Source organism: Gordionus sp. m RMFG-2023, chromosome 3 (genome assembly GCF_954871325.1).
Source record: "Gordionus sp. m RMFG-2023 chromosome 3, tfGorSpeb1-WG-v2, whole genome shotgun sequence".
NCBI classification, from domain to species: domain Eukaryota; kingdom Metazoa; phylum Nematomorpha; class Gordioida; order Chordodea; family Parachordodidae; genus Gordionus; species Gordionus sp. m RMFG-2023.
Genome location: NC_088777.1, coordinates 5,983,054 through 6,005,266, shown reverse-complemented (window position 1 = coordinate 6,005,266; position 22,213 = coordinate 5,983,054). Strand labels below are relative to the sequence as shown.

General features: G+C 28.7%; 2 protein-coding genes across 3 annotated transcripts; one reads left to right on the top strand and one right to left on the bottom strand.

Moving 5' to 3' along the window:
- Positions 1 to 855: 855 nt before the first annotated feature.
- LOC135926662 (putative uncharacterized protein DDB_G0282499) lies at positions 856 to 4,818 on the top strand. The gene is made up of 3 exons (XM_065462591.1): positions 856 to 1,600; positions 3,298 to 3,599; positions 4,753 to 4,818. Exons 1-3 carry the CDS (start codon positions 856 to 858, stop codon positions 4,816 to 4,818), a joined length of 1,113 nt encoding a protein of 370 aa, XP_065318663.1.
- Positions 4,819 to 5,848: 1,030 nt separating this feature from the next.
- On the bottom strand, positions 5,849 to 22,137 carry LOC135926551 (methyltransferase-like protein 17, mitochondrial). Of its 2 annotated transcripts, XM_065462469.1 has the most exons (12): positions 22,045 to 22,137; positions 21,858 to 21,995; positions 21,695 to 21,815; positions 21,303 to 21,384; positions 19,033 to 19,106; positions 17,502 to 17,670; positions 11,792 to 11,899; positions 10,904 to 10,972; positions 9,087 to 9,200; positions 7,591 to 7,689; positions 6,594 to 7,063; positions 5,849 to 6,027 (listed from the first exon to the last, which is right to left on the bottom strand). In XM_065462469.1, the coding sequence occupies exons 1-12, from the start codon at positions 22,109 to 22,111 to the stop codon at positions 5,940 to 5,942; spliced, it is 1,599 nt and encodes a 532-aa protein (XP_065318541.1). In that variant the 5' UTR covers positions 22,112 to 22,137; the 3' UTR covers positions 5,849 to 5,939. The 2 variants fall into 2 exon arrangements, with proteins under 2 accessions (XP_065318541.1, XP_065318542.1); XM_065462470.1 differs by lacking the exon at positions 10,904 to 10,972.
- Positions 22,138 to 22,213: the final 76 nt, after the last annotated feature.

The window sequence follows — 22,213 nt, the reverse complement described above, 5'->3', positions numbered from 1 at the left end:
AATAAAAAGGTAGCAAAAAAAAATTCCCCCCTAAACTAAAATTACTTTAGCATCGTTATGGAAGGTTTATGAAATAAATAGCTAGAAATTTCTAGGTCTGGGTATATTTAATATTCCATATTTTGGTTTTATGCGCGATATGGTTGGGTGGCCTTATTATTAATCGATTTTTAGCAGACTTAATAAATGGCTAGACCTAGTTTTTAACCGATTAAAAAGAAATATATAGCTCAAATTTCAAAATTGGTGTGTTCTCAGTGCTTAGAGAATTTTTTTTAAGGACGCGCCTGTAGAGCCAAAATTAGTCTAATTTCAGCAATTGCATAACATATAATGTATTTTTATGAGATGGAAATTAATAGTGTATTAGTGTTCTCTCGTTTTAGAAATTAAAGGTTTAATAAAAATATATTATAGTATATATTCCGTCTATTTAAAATATGAAATGTATTAGGATTTAATACAAGAGGGTATGCAGTTCGAAATATCTAAATTTTTAGAGTTAATTTAGACACGCTCAATTTTTTGGCTTTCCTATCTTTAAATATTATGCGCTCAAAGGTATGTTCTTAGCCTATAAAAAATCTTTGTTCAAAGAAGAAAGAGATTTAATATAATAAAATTGGTATCTTATTGAAATTAAAAGTATATTGTATTTATTTTTATAAGGATTTTAAATATTAAATTTAATATTTATTATTTACCTAAAAATATTGTCATTAGATTGATATAGGAAAAAAAAATATCACTATTATAAATAAAATAAATTTTTAAAATTCAAAAAAAAAATAGATATATTTTTAATTAACTAGAAATTGAAGTGTATTTAAAAAAATTTTTTTAAAAACACTTCATATGGCCAAATACCTTGATCGTTATTATATGAGCTCAGAATATTCAACTCCATCATTACCTCTCTTTTACAATCAAAATTCTTCCAACACATGTTATTACACCACCATCGCGAACTCGTTATTAAACAATTTTCCTACTCCATTTAATCATTACGGCGTTAATAATGGTAATAATTCTTTTGACTCGGGGTATATTAATAGCCAGGAAACAAATGTAAACAATAAGCCATCCTTAAAATTTAAATACGATATCCTCCCCTATATCAACCAATATGGCTGGCACAATGGCATGGAGGGGGCTATATCACGAGACCTATTCGAGCCAACAAGTCCCTATTTCCCAATGTCTAGGCCCAAGTGTATCAATAGTAATACACATTGCATCGGTTTTGATTCCTCATCACAAATTGATAAAAATAATTTGCGCAATGGGATTAATATATGTGAAACCAATAATCCTCCCATTAATATATGTGACACAGAAGCAAATTCGATATTCATGTGCGATAGGAATTACCGGAACTACTACAGCAACAATAAGAGTATTATGGCCCCTTTGCCTAAATGTCCTATTAACATCTATACATCCAACGTTAATTTCCTGCAATCGAATTTATCCATAAATACATTTTATAGTTACGATACCGTTTTTAGCTTACAAAATGATGAATTGAAGGATATTAATATTTCAAATATCTATGATAATAATCCAAGATACGTTGCATTGACGCCTAATTGCGAATTAGGTAAATCAATCCGATAATTCATAAATTATAAGGACTAGTCACTATATTTTTATTTGGATCTTAATATAATAATGAAACATGTGTGGTAAACACAATGTCCGTTCGTGGGTATATTGGCAAATTAAGAACTTTTATTTTTTTTTTCAATAACCCGGGGTTTTCGCAAATTTTTAAAACTAAAATCATTTAGGGCGGGAATTTATTTTTATTTTAAAAGTCACATGATGTTACCGTAATCCAATTCCTCCTGCATTCTCTTATAGGTTTTAAAATTTGCGAAAAATCAAAATTTTCGACATTAAAACATCTAATTATCTTTAAAGACAACTGAAATGATATTACTATTTTTTTTTATCAACATCAAGAAACTAAGATACTGGCAGATCTAACTTTCTGCTAAAGTTTAGAAAATCCCAAGATTTGTCTACATGATTATGCACCTTTTACTAGAATTTATTTTCAAAAGGGCGGGTGGAAGAGTTTTATCGAATTCTCTTTTTTCGCTTAAATTTAAAGAGCCCATGGAAAGGATTCGGTCAGGAGTCATATTTGAGATTTATTGGGGAAAAAAAATATGTTCATCAATCTCACAGATAAACTCAAACTAAGCGCCGATGAAGGACTCACCTTTGGATGAGCCATTTTTTTAGTAAAATATTCTTTGGAGTATGTTAATATATAAAAAAAAATGCTTTCAATTCACTTAAATTTCTAAGTCCCTAAGTACAATTTTTTTTTTGATACTTTGTTTTTAAAATAAAAATGATTCTTTAATAAAATATATTTTGATGATCCTGACATTGTAATAAGAACAAAAATTATAACTTTAAATTTTTTCGAGGGTTTAAACGTGAAATTGTATTTTAAAAAAAGTAATAAATAAAACATTGCCCCTCCCAAACTCTTCCAGCAAATAATTTAGCATCTTTTGAAAAATAACGCTTACTATATGCGCAGCGTAAGTTCGGTTCCTGGAATGTGTTGGGAAAGTTCCGTTCCATGTTCCTATTATAATATATATCTAAAATGGTCTTCATCACCTTTCAGGATAAGATCACGACATAACCTATGGGCCAGTGAATGATTTTAAAAATTGATTAAATACGTTAGCCTAAACTCATTATTGAACAAAAGTTTTACACAAGGGGGTTTAATATAGTTATGCTTTAAAAAGGTTTACTGTATATTTATCTAACTATGAGTGGTCCAAAAACATATCTCTATGTAGAATTAGACTATCCATTTCAAAATCTCATCCCCTTTTCAGAATATGAACATAATATAACCAACGGGCCAGTGTTAGATATTAAATATTGATGTAATACGTTACCTAAACTCATTATCGAACAGATGTTTTACAAGGGCGTAAGTAGATACAGTTGGGTAATGGCTAAAATTCGATGCTTTGGCTTAGTGTTCATAGACGTGTACCGAAGAATATCCACTAAGCATTTAGCGGCCAGAATTAATTTATTCTTTTTTTATGTATTTGAGCTAGTGATTTGCATCGGGCCTAATGCCTACTTTTGCAGATCTCTAATTTGAGCTACTTTTTCAATAAAAATCAAGGCTTAAGTGATAGCTTTTAGCAAAAATTAGGGAAAATAGCCAACTACAGTAAAAAAACCATTATTTAATTAACTAAACTATTTATACTACATTTATATTAAATAAGCCATTCATAAACATTTATTCAGATCCTATTAGTTCCAATATTGATGCAAATGATACAATTCGTAATAAAAAGGACAATCTACCGTCGAAAAAAACTAACTTCGATTCAATAAAGCGAGATATACTCTTACTAAACTATTTAGCGGATGGTAAAGGAGATGATGATCTTGACATCGTGAAACACAAACAGAGGAGAGTGAGGACGACATTTACGGGAAATCAACTTAGAGAATTGGAAAGTGTATTCGAAAAAACCCATTATCCTGATATATATATGCGCGAAGATATAGCGATGAAAATAGAACTAACCGAAGCTAGAATTCAAGTTTATAATTCTATTAATTCGAACCCTGCGAAACCCAGCCCGTTCAAAATAGGCTCGGGTAGACTCAGTCTCTTCTTTAAAATAAAAATTTGTAAAAAAAGGTACACCGAACTAAAAATAAGTCTAATGTTTAAGTCTTAATATATTTTTAAATTTACTATTAAAAATATAGATTCCTTTTTATCCCATAATATAAAATATTTAAGTATTATTCAAACAAATATGAATAATTGAATTTCTAAAATTATTGCCCAAACAATATACTACAATCATTTTAAAATATTTTTGTATTTCTATTTTATACACTAAATAAAAAAGTATTCTTTAAGAATTCAGATGAAGACAAATATAAATTAAATTAGAAAAAAAGAAAAAAATTCATAATTTATTTATTAATATGTTTTTGTGAATCCGAGTTAGAGACAAAAAATATAAAGATCCAATTAAAATTAGCTTATTTAGAGGATAATAGAAACTTAATAGAAACCAATTTGCAAGAGAGTCTGAATCTTCTTCAGGTCCATATTTACCCCGGTTCGATGGGTTTGTCCATAAATTGGTTAATGTTTAGTCTTTGGTCTTAAAATGCCCAACCAAACAATTCTAAATTTATGAACCCCGATTTGGATTCACAATATATTTTTAAGAAAGTATTTGGAAGAGCCATCACACCTCTAGGATGTCATTCAACTATATTAGAGAAAAATCTTCTTCATAAGCGAATAATATAACAAGCATGATAAATTATTTTATATGTTCGTTGTTAGTGTCTTATTGAAACATAACTCTCTTGCTGGGTAAAAATGGAAAGACTTTAATAAATCCGAGCCGGGTTTGAAAATAAAACTTTTTTAACCCAGAGCTGGTCTGGACTTGAAAAAAATATTTATTTTCAAATCTATGCCGGGAGCTGAAACAATTGACCTCTGAAGGTTTCTGATAAATATAATGTTTGTGTCACAGATACAGACACAATATAAAATAAGTGCAAATGTTTCGATATGATAAAGTGAATTTGTATTCATTTTTTTGAATATTTGCCTAACCCTGATTATAGTCTTAACACGAAATTTTAGTTCCAAAAAAAAAATTTGAAATTTCTATTATTTTTGATTCGAACAAATGTATTAATTTCTAAATATTATGTATGCAGGTCTGGTTTCAGAACCGAAGAGCAAAATACAGGAAAATCGAAAAGCCGCAAGACAATCCACCCTAAATTATTTACAATTTTATATATATGTAAATGTGTTATTTTTTCGTGCGCGTTTCTTTAAATTTAAAAATCTGATTTTACCGGAAATGTATTACGGCATGTTTAAAATACCCAGTGGCGTAGCTACGGGGGTGGTTTTCGGGTTTGGACAGCAAATTTTTTTTTTAGATTATACGTTCAAAAGACTTAAAAGTTACTTTATATTAAATAAATACCATGAATATTTATATTTTTCTATTTTTGATGTTCGTGGAAGGATAATATATTGAGATAATCTACTAAATTATATTAATATATTATTGATGCATTAACTATATTTATTATATAATATTGAAGATATTGTTATGATTTTTACCGAAAGCCCGTTAAAAAGGGTCTGGGGGGCGATGCCCCCCAGTCTTATATATGTATGGGCCCCCAAGGAAAATTCCTATCTTATGAATTGTAAAGAATTTTGCTGTTAACCTTTGAGTCATTCATAATTTATATAGTATGGAAAAATAAGCATAAATTATATTAAGCTTAAATGTTCATGGCAAAATTGTCTGAAATTCATAGGGTAGGTATTCCAACTATGTCAGAATATGTACACGCTCAAAAAATGATTTAAAGTAGAAAAAAATAACACATTGCCGGAAAAAAACGCACTTGCCACTTAACAAATATACCTACAAAAATTTATAAGAAATCAATTATTTTTGAAAAAAGTTTTTCCTACATTTATAAAACAAATTACCATCATACATATTATAATTTTCTTCTAAAAAAAATCTTACTAAACAAAAAAAAAAATTAAGGAATTTCGAATTAAAAATTTAGCAAAAAAAAAGGAGGGAATCCAAACAAACCCCCTTCCCCTAGTAAGGCAACAAAAAATATTACGAAACATTGTATTTTTAAGTTATATTCTAGAAGAATTAAGAAAACTAACAAAAAAACATGTATCATGTGAAAATAAAATGTATCTTATATTTTGAAAAACAAATCATTTATTTTCTAAATATAATTAAGTTGTGTATATCAAATATAAATAAATACATTCCAAAACGATGCTCAAGTATAATAATAAATATTTTAAAAAAAATTTATTGCATTTTTCAATTCATTAACAAAAAAATCATCTTTCATTGTTCGGTGGGGGTTGGTTCCTCGCTAAGGCGAAAAGGAAATAAGTCGCCTAAATCACTCTTCTTTGCGCATGTGTAAGCGTCCCTAAATATATTCGAATATTAGTTTTTTCCAAAAATATAATTGAAATATAATTAATAACGGCGAAAAAGTCCGGGGTAACCCTGCATTCTCAAGTTAGCACGAATTAGCGGCGAAGTATATAAAACATTTTGTATACTTCGTCGCGATTTCCAGTCGGGTATCCGAAATCTTCTCAATTTTAGGTTGTTTATACTGAAGCGGTTTTCGAATTCGAAAAAGTTCGGTTTTAACCGAATAAAAATTTTATAACCAGCATATGTTCCGAAATTATAAAACTTAAATTTTATATCGGTTTTTCATCGTAAACTAAATGTAGTGGCAAAATTATATGAAAAGAGGAGTTACTTTGGGACATGGTTATAAGGAAATCCTTTTCAAACTTTAAAAAAAAAAATTTGGGATAAATGTGAAAGCCTTAGGCAGATAATTAACTGAGATTATTCATTATTCTAATATTCCTCTTCTTTTTTCTTTGCAAGTAAGATGTAACGATTATTTTATATTTAAAAAAAAATAAAATGCTGTCAAAAATCAAAGAACAAAAATTATCCGAATAAAATATAAACTTTCCGTTTTTGTAAGCGGTCATAACGTAGTTGACGATTTTACCCTCGTGCGTGCATAGCCTGCAATGAACGTGTCTACTCTTAAGCAAATTGGGGGTTATAAGCCTGGGCCAATCATCCGAATCAATCGTGGGTCTGGTGCTATGGCCATTAGAATCTGTCGAGAGTTTTAAATCAGTAATTTCAATTTTGTCGTGAGTAAGGGATGGAACATTTGATTTTTTATCATAAAATTTGTCGTCATTATGTCTCTGTGGCGATACGTTGTTAGAATGTGGATAATTCTTATCAATGTTACCACCGATTATTTCGTTATCTGGATATGTATCAAAATTTAACAGATTAGGATGGTTCGAATTTCGATCTGTATTTGACCGTAGGGAAGGAAAGTAGGATGGGGAGGAAGGAGTGGCGTTAATCTCGAAGACTATATAGGTATACGGCTCTGAGAGAGCGTTACTGCGATGAGCCTATTATTTGTGGATTATAAATTTGATTTTAATTTTAGAAATAGAAGCGAACCCTAACAAAAAAAATAATTGTGGACCATTATCTTGATCACTTCAACTCCGTGCTTAGTCAATGGTCCTAATCAAAAAAATAATGATCTAATCTAAATTGTTCTAATAGCCCAACAAAAAGCAATCAAAGCCTCAAAGGCTCACTTTATAGAGGTTTCACCGTAGTAAAATGGTCTATAAATAATTTATTCACAAATTGAGAAGAAGAAACAAATTTCTAATTCAGTCAAGAGTACATTGCGATCTTCTAGATTTTTAGTTCTCGAAAGGAAAAAAAAGATCTCTCGTATATCTCATCTTTAAATACCGTGTTAAACGCCGCGTTCAAAGTTAGCGCGATATTCGCGGCTGACATCACTTCGCCGCGAACATCGCTCTAACCGTGAATGCGGGGTAAAAAAAAGAAAAAAATTTCCTTGAATGTAATTAAAATTAACCATCGCGATTTATTTTATTATTTTTATTGTAACATTTACATTTATAAATTTCGGCGGAAAATATCTGACTTGAAAGGCGCAAGGGGTTTTGGTTAAGAAGGAATCAACTCTGGGGCAATGTGAGCCTGAATGAGGACACTTTTGAAGAAAAAAAATATAATATTTTATTTTTTAAAAAAAAATAATAATGGTGGATAATCTTTTTGTAGTATCAAAAAAAATGTGAAAATGCACTAAGGTAGCTATTTATTTGCATATTTTTTATTTTTTACAGTCCTTAATGAGCATCTCAAAAACATACAAATTCCTTTTTTTTAAGGTTAAATGGCGTCCAAACAAAATTAGAACAAGGGTATAAATATAATAAATATATATGAGTGAATTTAATGGGTGCGAATTTTTATTTATGTACAACCATAGGTGTAGTCAGGATTTTAATAAGGAGTTTGGTTGGTTATAATATCAGAAAGGCATTGATTTATTTTAAAATGCGACACATGTTTTTTTTAGTTATATTTAGGAAATAATTTTATACCATATTATATATTCAAAATCAATATTTAGATTTAAAGTTAATTACAATTTAAATGATTGATTTTATCGCGTTAATATAACTTTCTTTTACATAAACTTAATATTTTATCATTTTAAATTCTAAAACTATTTAAAATATGTATATATATACACTTGGATTTTGTTAATAAAAGAATATATTGTAATATAATTGTATAAATTTTTTGGTTTAATAAAGAGATATATTTCGAATCCCTGCCTATCATGTTTTTCCATCAGGGTTCAAAACCCTGTAAATTTTTGTTGAAGGTAGATTCAGTTATCGCAGGCCTTTTGACTATGTTACATTTTTTTTAAACAAAAATTGGGTTTCTGTTTTTTTATATATGGAAAATATTATTTTTTTCTAAATGATTTTGGCGATGTATACATTTTTTTGGATGGAAATAGGAGTGAAGGGTATATGACAAGAGTTTTTAATAGCTTAAAATGATATTTACGAGAATTTTAAAAAGACTATGCCTAACGCTTATTTGAAGGTGATTTGGTTTATATTTGGAGTGAACTCATTTCAAAAATTATAATTATATTATTAGTTATACACATAATTTTACAAACCTAATGTTTTATTTTTAAACAAAAATTTATATTAATATATACGAATTATATTTTTTTCTATCTAATTAATGATTTTGGTGATATAATGTACAAATATATTTTTTAGAAGGAAATCAGGAGTGAATGGTATATGACAGGAATCTTTAGTAGTTTAAAATGATATTTACGAGAATATAAAAAAAAGGCTACGCCTATGATGTACAACTGTCTTCATAAATATTATGTTTATTTGAAGTTGGGTGAAGTGAACTCTCTTTAAAGATTATAAGTATATTATTATAAGTTATACTTATAATATTGCAAATCTAATTTTAAAAAAATATATCATCAACGAAAATAAGAAAGATATATTTATTTATACGCATTTGTATATATGTCATAAATATTAGTAAATAAATTAATACCGGTGCAAATATAGATATATTGTTGATGTGAGAATATAAGTCAGCAAAGTCGATCGGCATATACTGTCCATTCGTTTTATAGGTTCGATAATTTATAATTTGTTTTTGAAGTTTCTTGAAATTTTAAATTAAAAAGAGAAAAAGTATATTCATATTTGATTTCGTTTTAAGATAGAGGGAACGCCGTTATTAAATATTAATGACCATCGCAAAGATTTATATATCGCGTTAAACCTTTATATGAATATCAGGATCAAAGTTAGTTGGCCAGTTTAAAAAGGGGGGGGGGGGGAGCCTCGTATATAAGTATTTTTCAAAAGGGGGAATGATCCTAGGTAGATTCATATAGGCTCAATGATCTTCATCATCTCCGTTTAATGGCCAGGTTTGCCCAGTTTTTCCTCTGATTTTTCTTTTCCATTCATCATTCGTAAAATATCGACCCGGCCCCGCCCGTGGCCCGAAAAAATATTAATGTTATATTTCCTTTCCTATTCTCTCGTTTTTTTATCGCCCGATCAAAGTATCACAATCATAAAAATGAATAAAAAAAAGATAAAAACATCATTTAAATTTATCCAAATTTATTGCCTGAAATATTTACATAGTAAGCGCATTCTATAGTGTTTCTAAACAGCTCGATTTGAGTCAATTTTACTAATTCAATATTTAATCCAGAAAAAATAATGCCCCAAGCCTCAGAATTTTGTTATACAAGTGTTCAAACCTTTGTGTGCTATCTAAGAGCCAAAATCTTAAGAGGCCCGAATAATATTTTTCAGGATAAAATAAAATAACGAGTTCGCCATTTTTGAAAAATCGACTACGCATCACATTTTAAAAAAAAAGAAATTAAAAATTATTGCGTTTTCGATCGCTTCTCTATATGATAGTGCGAAAATTGAGCGTCAAACGATGCGTTGCAAGCGCCAATAATGCCTTTCAAATGGCCTCGTGCAAATTGGTAAAATTACCGTTTGGCGTTAGCAACCATTTAAAAAAACGCAAACAGGTTTGCTTATCCAATACATTTTTTTTACTCTTCGTTTTGTAATATTATATAAAAATGTAATATAAATAACTTTACTTATTAATCCTAAAAAGGAATATTTAGAAATTAAAGAAATAAGAACGCAGACGATAAATATAATTTTCAAGGATAGATCCTTTTTTTAGAACTTATTTAAAATTTTTAATCGACGGATATTATTAAAAAAGATAACCTCGATTGAAACAAGGGACGCGTTTACGTTTTTTTTTATTAAAAAATTACGGCAAAACGTAAATTCTCAATTTTGTGCGCACTATAAGCCTCTTTTTTTCTAACAAAAAAAATCGAGCCGCAGTGGACCAGGCTTAGAATCTAAAAAAATTGTCATCAGGGCCTCGATCGGGCTTTTTAGAAGTTTTTAATCCCTGTTTCTGTAAAAAAAAAAATTAAAAATGGGAATTTGATTCTTAGATTTGATCTGATTGGCTCCCGTGATTTCCGGTTCCAAACTATGAACCAGAGACCTGCCGAGGTACCTTTAGCATTGACAGGTCCGGATTTTTTTAATTTTTATAGATAATAATTGCGATTTAAAATATTTGGTATTATAATATAAGGCCCGCTGGGTTATTTTTTTAAAAATTTTTTATACCCGGCCCGTGTATCTTCAAAAAATATTAAAATATAGCCCATCCAGTGTACCCGGACCGTGTTGAGAAACCTGCAGGTCTCTGCTATATACTAATAATCTTAAATTTGATAATTAATATGATATTTATTTATTATCAGTATGTGTTACATAAATTAATAGGTGTTTTTAATTTACATTTAAAATGTGCTCTCTGACTTCTAGCATCAATTTGAAGGCGGACCTGGTACCATATTCAACAAATATCTTGATTGGGAAAAAAATATCAAAGTTATTAAGTGTTAAAAAGCCTCATTTTGGGTCGATTTTTAAAAAAAGAGCCCCATTAAGATTTTAGGTAAAGTAAATATTACGAAATCCCGGAGATTTCGCTCGTGTAAGATGGTAGAATGGTTCGGACAATATTGACCATATTTCGAGGCTTATATAACATTATATTAGTCAAAATCTTTTATTAACAAAACCAACGCTCATATGACACAAATAATAACGAAAAATAAAGTTTTACAAATATAATAACAATCATATTTAGACTTTCGCAGTGTTGTTAAATGGCTCGATTTAAGGTAACCCAATATTTCGTCCAAGAAAAATATTACGAAAGCCTCAAGACTTTGCTCATTAGATGGCACAAACGTTTGGACATTTATTAGAGAAATCTCGAGGTTTTAGGCAATATTTTTTTTCTGGTTAAAAAATTGTGTTTGTCCGTGTTTAAAAAAATGGGCTGAAATCGAGTCGCTTAACAAACGCTAGACGTAAGAAATTAAAAAATATATAAAAAATGTATACAATTAAAAATTTAAGGCTTCGATTTTCGAAAAAAAACCTTATTATAGAGGGTTTGGAAAAAACATTTTTGAACAAATATCTCAAAAAGATTTTATTTTATCTTGAAAAGATGATTTTTTTTAAGCCCGAAAAATTACAGAAAAAAAATTTATTTATAAAAAAAGGGGTATTTTTTAGGTAAAATTTTCAAAATATTTGTTCAAAATTTTTTATAAAATATTTTTTCTTTTTTCTAACTCTGAAAAAAAATAATATGATTATGATAATAATAACCAGATATTTTGAAGTGTTCGATAATAGTTGAGTGTAGAATTGCTCCCTGTTTTTATATCCGGGAATATCCATGAGTGTGTGAGCGGATACCACTAAATCAAATTTTTCCTTCATTCGAGTACGTTGTTCGTATTATATATTATTAAAATTTTAATAACGATAACACACATATGTGATAACAATTTAGCTGGTTTTTTGCAAGGGCTGGGGTTAAGAAATCTTAAACATTGGGTCGGGAGGGTTAAAAATATTTCATTTAAAAGAACAGACAAGCAGGTGGGATGAGGATATTGCGCCATTTTATAAGTTTTAAAATAAATAAATAAAAAGTCCAAAAACCAACCAATCAAATAATTTTGAAAAAATAGAGGTGAGGGGGGGGGGGTCAAATTAATCTATGGGCGAATGGGATTAAATATTTCTAAAGGTTTCCGAATTCTCCAGAAAAAAAAAGAAGCAACCGAACATAACTTTATTTCGTATTTTATTTTAATCTTATAATCTTAAATATATTATAACATTAATTTTATAAAGAATTTTGAAGAGCGCGTATGTATAAACCCTCTGATTGGTCTAAGGCAGTGTCGTCAAATCACCTATACTCTGGTGGGCGTCAATACGGATTTGCCAAACTTTTCGCCTAATAAATTGATAGAGTCTCATCAACTTAAAAAAACTATTTTTTTGAGTTAGCTAAGGTTTAGGTTATTTAACAATACTAGTCTCGTGCCTTACTCCGGATATGGCCATATGAAGGGGAATACCGGAAGTCAGAATATTCGGACGGTTTTTTAAAATGGCCCAAAACAATCAATTTGCCCAATAAATAACTTGAGCTTTTAATTAACTTTCTATTCTTTTTCGTAATTGAACTCGAAAATTTATATTAAAAGGATAATTATTGCATTACAAATACGAATAATCAATGGAATAAAACATTACATAATTCGCAATGAGACAGCTACAATGATTTTTAATGTTAAAAATAGCAATACATAAAACATATTTCTATGGAAGGTTTTTTTTGTCTCATTTTGTTGGATTGTTAAATAGCTCGGAATCCATTGAAAATTCCCGAAATGGAAACAATTATTCACGGGACAAAGCAACTATCATCGTTACGTCTTAATGTGTAATGCTTCGAAGGGGATTTTCAGTTTCGTTATACGGTCATTTTATCGAGTATTCACTGGCGTCTTGGGGCATTCCTTTCGCATACATATGGGAACCTACTTATTCCTGCATTTTAAATTTTTGGTTTTCCTAGGACCAATCAAATTTGGATGAAACTGTTTCAGGGCGTATTGTCAGCTTGTTGCAAGAACCTTTATAATACCCATAGTTGAAGCATTTTGGTCCGAGAAACAAAATAAAGGCGCCTCTCCATGTTATAGATTATGTAGGGAAGAATGGAAAAGTCATAACGACCAATGAAAACGAACAAATTGTTGGAGAAAAAATTGTCAAAATCAAAAAAACACTATTTTATTTTAATTATTCTTCCTTCAAGTGTATCTTACAAGACTGATCATTTGATTATATAATGTATATATAAAAAAATCTTTCAAAATCGGATTGTAATTAGTTTTCATAATTAGAAAATATTTACCTATAAATTTTATACTATATTTATGACCGTTCTATACCAAAAAGTGATATATTTTTTAATCACAATATATTTATATCGTATTCCAATATATTTTATTATATAAAATTTTTAATAGGCCTATGTATATATCCTTCCAACCCCCCCCCCCCCCCCATCAAATCTTTATAAATTTTATATACATTTTCAATAAAATTATAGAATAACCTGCCAAATCGAGTGGTTTAGACTTCGTTCCACTTAACTTTCTAGCTTTATCATCAAGACTAATAAACAACTCTATGATCTCAGATTTCATAACCCCCTCCCACCGACTATTTATAGGATGAAGCAACAAACAGATGGGAGGCCAACACACCTTCAGGCGCTCCTTTCCCATCAATCAACACCCACATAAAATACTTTTTACACCTTTAATACTCAACTTTCAATTTCAATTAATCATATCACTCAATCCACTTTCAAGCTATCTCCAATTTCTTCAATCATAGGACAGGTTTGGGGGTCACCATTGGTTAGGAACACTCCCTAGTCGTACTAGATATATTCTCATCACATGAACAATTGAGTCGCCCTCGGTTTACGCCAGGATGCGACATCACCCCCCGCCTCACAATTGTTTCAAATGTAATACCCCAGTAGATTCAAAAGACAGATACTTCAATAAATTATGCCATCAATAAATGTTTAACAGTCGCTCACAAACCTAATTATTAAGCCCCCATCAATCTATTCCCCTTAAAGAGATTAAGATCTGATGGAATGACTATAATTATTTGGGTCCTCGGGAAATCTTTAATATGTCTTTAATATGGGATTTTACTTGTGTCTCATCATTTCCATCCAACACCAACATAATTTTCTTAACCTACGCCGAAACAAAAGAGATTTTAAAAAATTACAAAGATCTCAACACGCCAATTTCGTCTCTATAAACGGTCACTTTTCGCCTAAATCCTTAAAATTTTTAAAAACCCTAGGCCTCAAAATAAGACATTTCACCAATAAGGCTATAAAATTCCTTTTAATGTGACAAAAAAAATCAGATAAAAAATTCCGTCATAACTACGGCTCCTTTTTCGGAACGCAAAATAGTCGATATTTTAATTAATTATATTATTTTTGATGATATAAATAAAGATAGATTAGCTAATTTTATATTTAAAAAAATGATTTTTGAATACTATACTTAATCAAATTTTTTACATAATTTATCAGAAAATGTTTTAAATAAAAAAAATTCGATTTTGTGATAAATTAAAACACCTAATTTTGAATTAAAAGGCTTGTTTTGCGCCTATTTTTAAAAACGGCTAACTTTATATTTCATCTAGAATAATATTATGCAAGCCTGAGGATTTTGTTGTAGAAAAGAAACAAAAGTTTGGACATCTATTATAGAAATCTCGAGATTTGAGCAATATTTTTCTGGCTAAAATATTGAGTCATCCGTTTTTAAAAATCGGCTCAAAAACCTGTTTAACAACATTGTAAATTATTAAAAAGATGAAAAAATTACAGTAGCAAGTACATAACATACTGGTTAAATGCGAAATATCGGATAAATGCGAAAAAATTTTAATTTCCATTTTCCAACATTTAGACCCGTATTTTATTATATAACTTATTTTAAATTTTAATTTTAATATATTATAATGTTTAAATGTTCCATTATTTTGAAACGCATTAATACACAAATTAATTTTAATAATAGGTAATGCTATTATTTGATTCGATAATGATGAAAAAGTGGTTAGCTTATTTATATATCAAAAGGTTAATTTAAAATTTTTTTCTAAATCTAATTTAAAAAATTTCCCATAAGTTGGCGTTAAATATTCAGAGAGAAAAAAAAAGTTTATTATTTTTTTTAAAATATTTTAGGCGTGAGGATTATTTTAAAAAAATCTTCCAATGAGCTTTTAAAACGACTGTCTTTCGCCCAAAATACAATAATTTTTTTATGCCTCATAGAAATCACAAAAGATTTGGAATTTTGGGCAAATTATGATCAAAAATCCGGCTTGAGCGTTCTCAAAATATTCCTTTAAAAACCAGGAATTAATCCGGAACTAGAACCCGGTTAAACCGGGTATTTGGGTAAACCCGAACTAACTGGGTTCGGTTCGGGTTTACAAAGCTTTATAAAATATTGTATTTTTTTTTAATTAATTTATTTAAGTTAAAAATCATTTTACATAAAACGCTTAAAGGATTTTTAAAAAAAAATTTCACGTCATACCACCTCTATTTCTTTCTTTATTAGCTTAATATTTCTTACAATCAGATATTAGAAAAATCTTCAAGCTAGAAAATATAAAAAATATTTCATTAGATTTGCAGAAAAAATTTCGAATCTCTGATAATGGTAGAAATATGGTTTAAATCTATTCAATTATTAGAATAAGAACACGAACAGGTTTATGGTGAGGAATAAAATGCTCTAACAATTTTCCTGAAGACGATGCCTTTTTTAGCTCCTTTTAGTAACTGAATTTCACAATTTTCAAATCCATTCAATATTATAGATCTGATTTTACAATGTGAAATTACATTCGAGTATTTGTGGTTCGATGCGCTGCTCGTACACTTGCTAATAGAAGATGCATTTAAGGAAGATGACAATTCCTCTCATATCAAAGGCCAGGTTAATTAATATAAAAAAAAATAAGAACACTTTACAATTTTAAAGCTTATAAAAAGTTTTAATCTGTTAAAATAAAATCACCCTGGATTGTCATAGGTGGCATTCTACTTGTGATAATGCTAAAATGGCTAATTAAGCTAAAATATTTTTATCAGGACTTAGCGCATTTAGCTAAACTATTATTTAACAATTGAGGAATGGAGCAAAATAGATGATATATTAAAAGATATTGAAACCACTAAAAATAGCAACAAAGGTCTTGCAAAACGAGTAATTAATGTTGAGTAGTTTTTAGGCTACATGTAAATGTCTCTTGGATCGACACTCTTCTTGCCAATGTATTAACAACTAGAATAAAATTACCTGAACTTGACTATCTTAGAAATAATGTACTCCTTTCTGCCTTGTATTTGGGATTTAGATACCAAATTTTAAAATCAGAAGAAGAGACACTTTTGGCAAAACGGCATTTAATAAATTTATGGACGAGATGCAGAAAATTGAGGATGTTATCAATGTTGTAGATGATGAAATCAGTGTTGGTTAAATGTCATCTCTAATAATAAACTAGAGAGGTTGTTGAAGCAGTAAAGTAAAAATTCTGGGAAGAATACTGGTCAACAAAATGGTAAAAGAAACAGTGGAACTTTATTAATATGTCTTAGACTAGATAAATTAACTTCAATATCATAATCTATATTTGCCCTCTGCTTGATATTTTCAGGGTTTAATATTTACTCAAAATTAAACAAGCTTCAAAGATTTTATGCTCAAAATTATTGAGTAAAAAAAAATTTCAAATGCTAATTTGAAGATTTTTGTTAAACCCAGGATATTCTTAGAAAAACCAGGACATATATTTCAATATAGGTAGGAATGAAGAAAATTCAGCCGGAATTTGTTAAACTTCCTCGAGTGATCTCCAACAACATAAATCAGCATAGAGACAGCACTTTCTTCATTAAAATTTATATCATCGCCATAAGGATCTAGAATGAACAATAATTTATTATAGGATATATCAATTATACACTTGAATAAGCTTTTTAAAATAGACGCGCTATAAAATAACTAATGTCATATTTCTATTTTGTTATATAAATATATTATTCTATATTTGTTGAAAGATAAGTATATTTATAATGTAAAGGCAAACTATAAAATTTAATTTGTAAAGATAATAGTTTCAATTTTGAATCAATTATTTTATTTGCTGTTTTATTTAATTAATGAAAATACATAATTTTTACATTAAAAAAACATTTAAAATTAATTTTTAACTTAAATATTTTTTTTTTCATCGAACAAGCTTGAACCCGCTCCGAACCCGTTCTTATCAAACCTAAACCCGAACCTTTCAAACCTCAAGGATCGTATTTCCTCAACATGATATATGAGTTATATACGAGTTAAGAAAAATATAACATTGGTAGTATACGAAAATGTCTTGTGTTTACTTTACTAGCCGGCAAATTGTTTTTATAAGTGATGAAATTCTTGAGATTGTAACGAAACGCGGAAGAGCTACGACCGTTTACGATTTGTCGACTGATATCCGATATCTGGGAGCAGTTGTCGACGGAATAGTGTTGATTTAAACTATCGTTCCAGATAGTTTGCGCGGCCCTAAACGTTCAGTAGCAAAATATAAACAAAAGGAATTTTATTTCATTTCTATTCTATTCTGGGATTTTGACTTTATTTTAAATAGAAAGGTGATTGATCCACTCCACTCCCTACCTGCGATCGGTATATCGCATCAATCACCCGCCGTTTTGTCACAATTTAATATTCTAAAAATTTCTTTCACATTAAAATGTTGTAATAAATTGAATTATTGCTCGACACAGTCTTAGTTATTTCTATTCTATTTTAACTTTATAAAAAAATGCGTTGAAAAAAATCTGATTAAAAAAAGCATAATGGCAAAAAAAAAATATACGAAATCCATTGCCTACGTGACTCCATTCTTTCTCTAATCAAATAATTGTTGGCGTGCCTATGGTAAGCAACGCGCTGACAGGTATTCAAAACCTCAACTTTAAAAAAGGGAACTTAAGCTAATTTCAATGTTATGTCGGTTGAAAAAAAATCGCTATTAAAGTTCTGCAAGCCTCATTCCGCTCAAACGCCTGACCAGCAGATCCGGCTAGAGCCGGGCTACTTGTGCCCACTAGTTTTTTTTATGTCGACCCGGAATTTAGCAATTTTATTTAATCTTTATAGTGTCAGTCTATGATTTTCCCCCTCACGAAAAATTAATGTGCTGGGTCTGGAAATTCATACAAATCTTTGTCTTCCCGGACCGAGCAAAAATATCTATCTAAATATTTCGATTTAGGCCGAACCATGCTAAATATAATCTAAAAATTTATACATTTTAATTCTTGACCTTATATAATTATAACTCTTAAGTAGTTTAATTTGATTTTTTAAATATACACAAGATATTTTCCGAGGACTTTCATGGGTACAAATTTTTTTTTCCACTAAGCCTATCCCCTCCCCAGATGCTTTTCCCCAGGATTCGATCTAGTCAAATTCGGGCAAATGATTATTTCTAATCGCTAATAATTTTTAGTATATTATTTTTCCTTAAATGCTGCTCTCCTATAGCACTTAAAAACTGTGATAATTCGTTTAATATTATATTGTACTTTCTTTTTTGAATAATATATCGTCGGTTTTCATCATAATTTTTTTTGATGGAGGGGATCAGACATAGGGGCTACTAATGTTGCTAAAGAGCTCGATCTGAGGCGATTATTTTTAAAAACGACTTACTCAAATTTAGCTAGAAAATATTGTCTTAACCATTTCCCAAGCCTTTGTACCCTATGAGCAACATCTTCATGCTCGCTTAATATTTTTCTAGGGTCAGTTATTGAGTTAGCCTATTTGTTTTAAAAAAAAATCCGCCAAAATCGAGCCATTTTACAAGCTCTCATCATATTCAATTTAATAATCTATTTTATATATATATATTACCATGATACACTCCCAACTCCAGAACCAAAATCTAATATTGAGGTCGGTTTAAATTCGGGTCTCCTAATTTTGATCTAGAAAAAAAATATAAATAAATAGCAGGTATATGAAAAATATATATTAAAAACGGCTCGTTTTGAGCAGATTTTTTTGAACGGCTAGCTCAATATTTTATTCAGAAAAATATTGTGCAAGTCTTAAGAATTTGTCTCGTGTAAAAAGGTTATTATACTACTAAAGAAATCTCAAGACTTAGGACAATATTTTTCTGGCTAAAAATATTGAATTAGCCGTTTTTAAAAATCAGCTCAAATCGAGCTGTTACTAATTAAAAGATTTCTAAACTTTCAAAATGATTATTTTTTCCATAAAAAACGATGTTCCGTTTAAAAGGGTCAAAAAAATTTATAATATTAAATGGTTAAGGCCAAAAGACCTCAATTTAAATTGCAAACAATATACAATAATTTACAGAGACACGCAGGCCAGGCACTATTTAAAAACGTTGTTAAAAGCAAATGGCAATTTAGTATATAACAAGATGGGGTTAGTTTTATCCAAATAATTTTTGTAATAATCAATGCTCTAATCAGATCTCATCTGGAATTAAGAAAGTTCAAAAAAAACGCTAAAATGTTGCGATAATAAGAATTAGAATCTTCGAGCCATTCAAAACGATATTAAACGATTTAAAAGAGACCCTGGGTTAATTTTCCCCGTGTCCATATTTCAAGGATGGACAAGTTATAAAATTAGAAACTATACACTCTAAAAACGTGTGACAAATGATTTTCAGGCTAAACGCAAGTTTACCTCATAGTAGGCAAAATAATCGAGTCAATTTTTCAATATGGCATTAATCCTCTGCGACTTTCTTAAAATGAATTTTTGATAATAATAAAACAATGTAGTTATTACTTAAATAAAATTAGCAAAACTTTATCCACTCAATAACCTACCCAATCAAACTAGTATGTTTTCTAATATAAATTCTAAATTTCGTTGGAATTGGTTTAAGACAAGTCATTTCCCCCCTTTAAGAACATTTTTTTCTTTTAAAAAAAGGGTCATTTTTGAGTAAATCTGGAGTTATTTTATAGCGAGATAAAATTTCGAGACTAATTTATTTTTTTCCGATCACCTTTTCGTATTGGCCTTTTCTCTGTTTTGATGCAATCAATATTGTGCCTTAATCTTCTCCATTTCGGGATATTTAAAATGCATTAACTTCCATATTGCCAAAAAAAAAATTACCCACCCCCCTCCCAGTTCATTTAAATCTTAGTGAATGAATAGAAGCTTGCTCAGCGATAAAAAGATATTTCCTATTTAAGTGCCATTGTGTCCTTTTTTTATAGTAAATAACCCAATTACATTAGGTATTACAAATTTTTATACGTACTTATAAAATTAATTTGACTAAAGACATTTAATATATATGCCGCGTTGTGATATGAAAACCATGAGGATTATGAATCCCTGAATTTTATATCATTTACTAACGGAGATTACTAAATTTCAAAAATCTGATTTGGCTGGAAATGCATCACAACCTATGAATCTCAACAATTTTAGCCATAAACTTTTGTGTAATTTTTTTGAGATTTACATGAATAAATCTATATAAAAGTTGATATAGCATCGTTTGTGAATTATATTATACTATATCCACTTTTTGACAAAAATGGCTCTTTTTTATATAAATCAAATCTATTTACACAAAAAAAAATTGGAAATATATATAAAATAAGTTAAATTATAGCCAATATAAGGTTAAATATATCCTAATGAAAACATTAGAAACTTATTTTTTTTAATTGCTTTCCTGTAAAATTACAAAAAGTGAAGATTGAATAATCTAATTCTTAGGCGACGCTAAAATTAATAGGGAAAATTGTGGAAAATCAGTGTGGGTGCTCTAATCCACTTTAATTTCTCATTGTTATCTGAAAAAATAAAGATGATTTAAAGAATTATTAAAATAGAAGGGAATAATTTCCTGACCAATCTCATTTTTAAAATTTAAAATATTCCCTCACTAATTTATTAAAATCATGATATTTCAAATCCCAATGAATTCCATATCCTAATACAATATATATAAACTAAATTTTAAAAAAAAATAATCTTTAATATAACAGCTTCAATTTCAAGTAAATATACGAATCTACAAGATCATATAATGTCAGAGTATTGATCACTTTGGCAAAGACAAAAAAATATTTTTAAGCTATAATTTTATGTCTTATGAATAAATTGATAATAAATACTTCATGAAAAATTTTGTATAAGACGGCAAAATTAGGAACCATTTTTCCAGCTACATACATTAGGGTGGTTTTTTTGTCAAAGCTTTAAAAATAAAATTATATATCAAATAAGATGACACCTATTTTTTAAAATATTGTAGAGAAAATTTTTTAAAATTAATATTAAAATATAAGTATATTCTAAAAAAACAGTATTCAATAAGACCATATGTGTAAGAAATTATTTATTCATCTTGGACCACAAATCAATTAAGTTAAAATAAAAAAATATTGAAAATTTTCTTAATATTCATAATTTAAATTTAGAATTTTATTTGCCTTTAATAAATGTTGCATTAAAAGCTAACAAAATAATATATATAATAAAATAAGATTTAATTTATAAATTTAACTTGATTGGGGTCCAGTGATAAGTATATTTTTGTAGTTTTTCTTTTATTTTTGATTTTATAGATCTTTCCTTTTCCTCTAAAAGTCTACCATCCATATTTTCATTATTTAAATTATATTTTGCTAATAGAAAGATAATATATTATATAAAAATATAATATAAACGCTTTGAAATTATCTCTTCTAAATAATGTTTCGATTTTTCCTTTATTTCATATTCATCAACAAAAGGTTGTCTTTTATTTAGATGTAACAAAAATTTTGGAATTTCATCCTTGACAGATTTTGGATTAAAGTTATTATCTATATATATATATGAATAAATATTTAAATATATATACATGCTCTATACCTATAAAGGTGTTTGCCATATTCTCTTCTAGTAATTCGGGTATTTTTACACATAATTGATGAAACATGTAAGGATGTTTTTTAATTTTTGTTATATTATTTAATTCCATCAAGCTATAAATATTAGGATCAATAGCTAAATTTGTGCTATATATTCGCACAAAAATTTT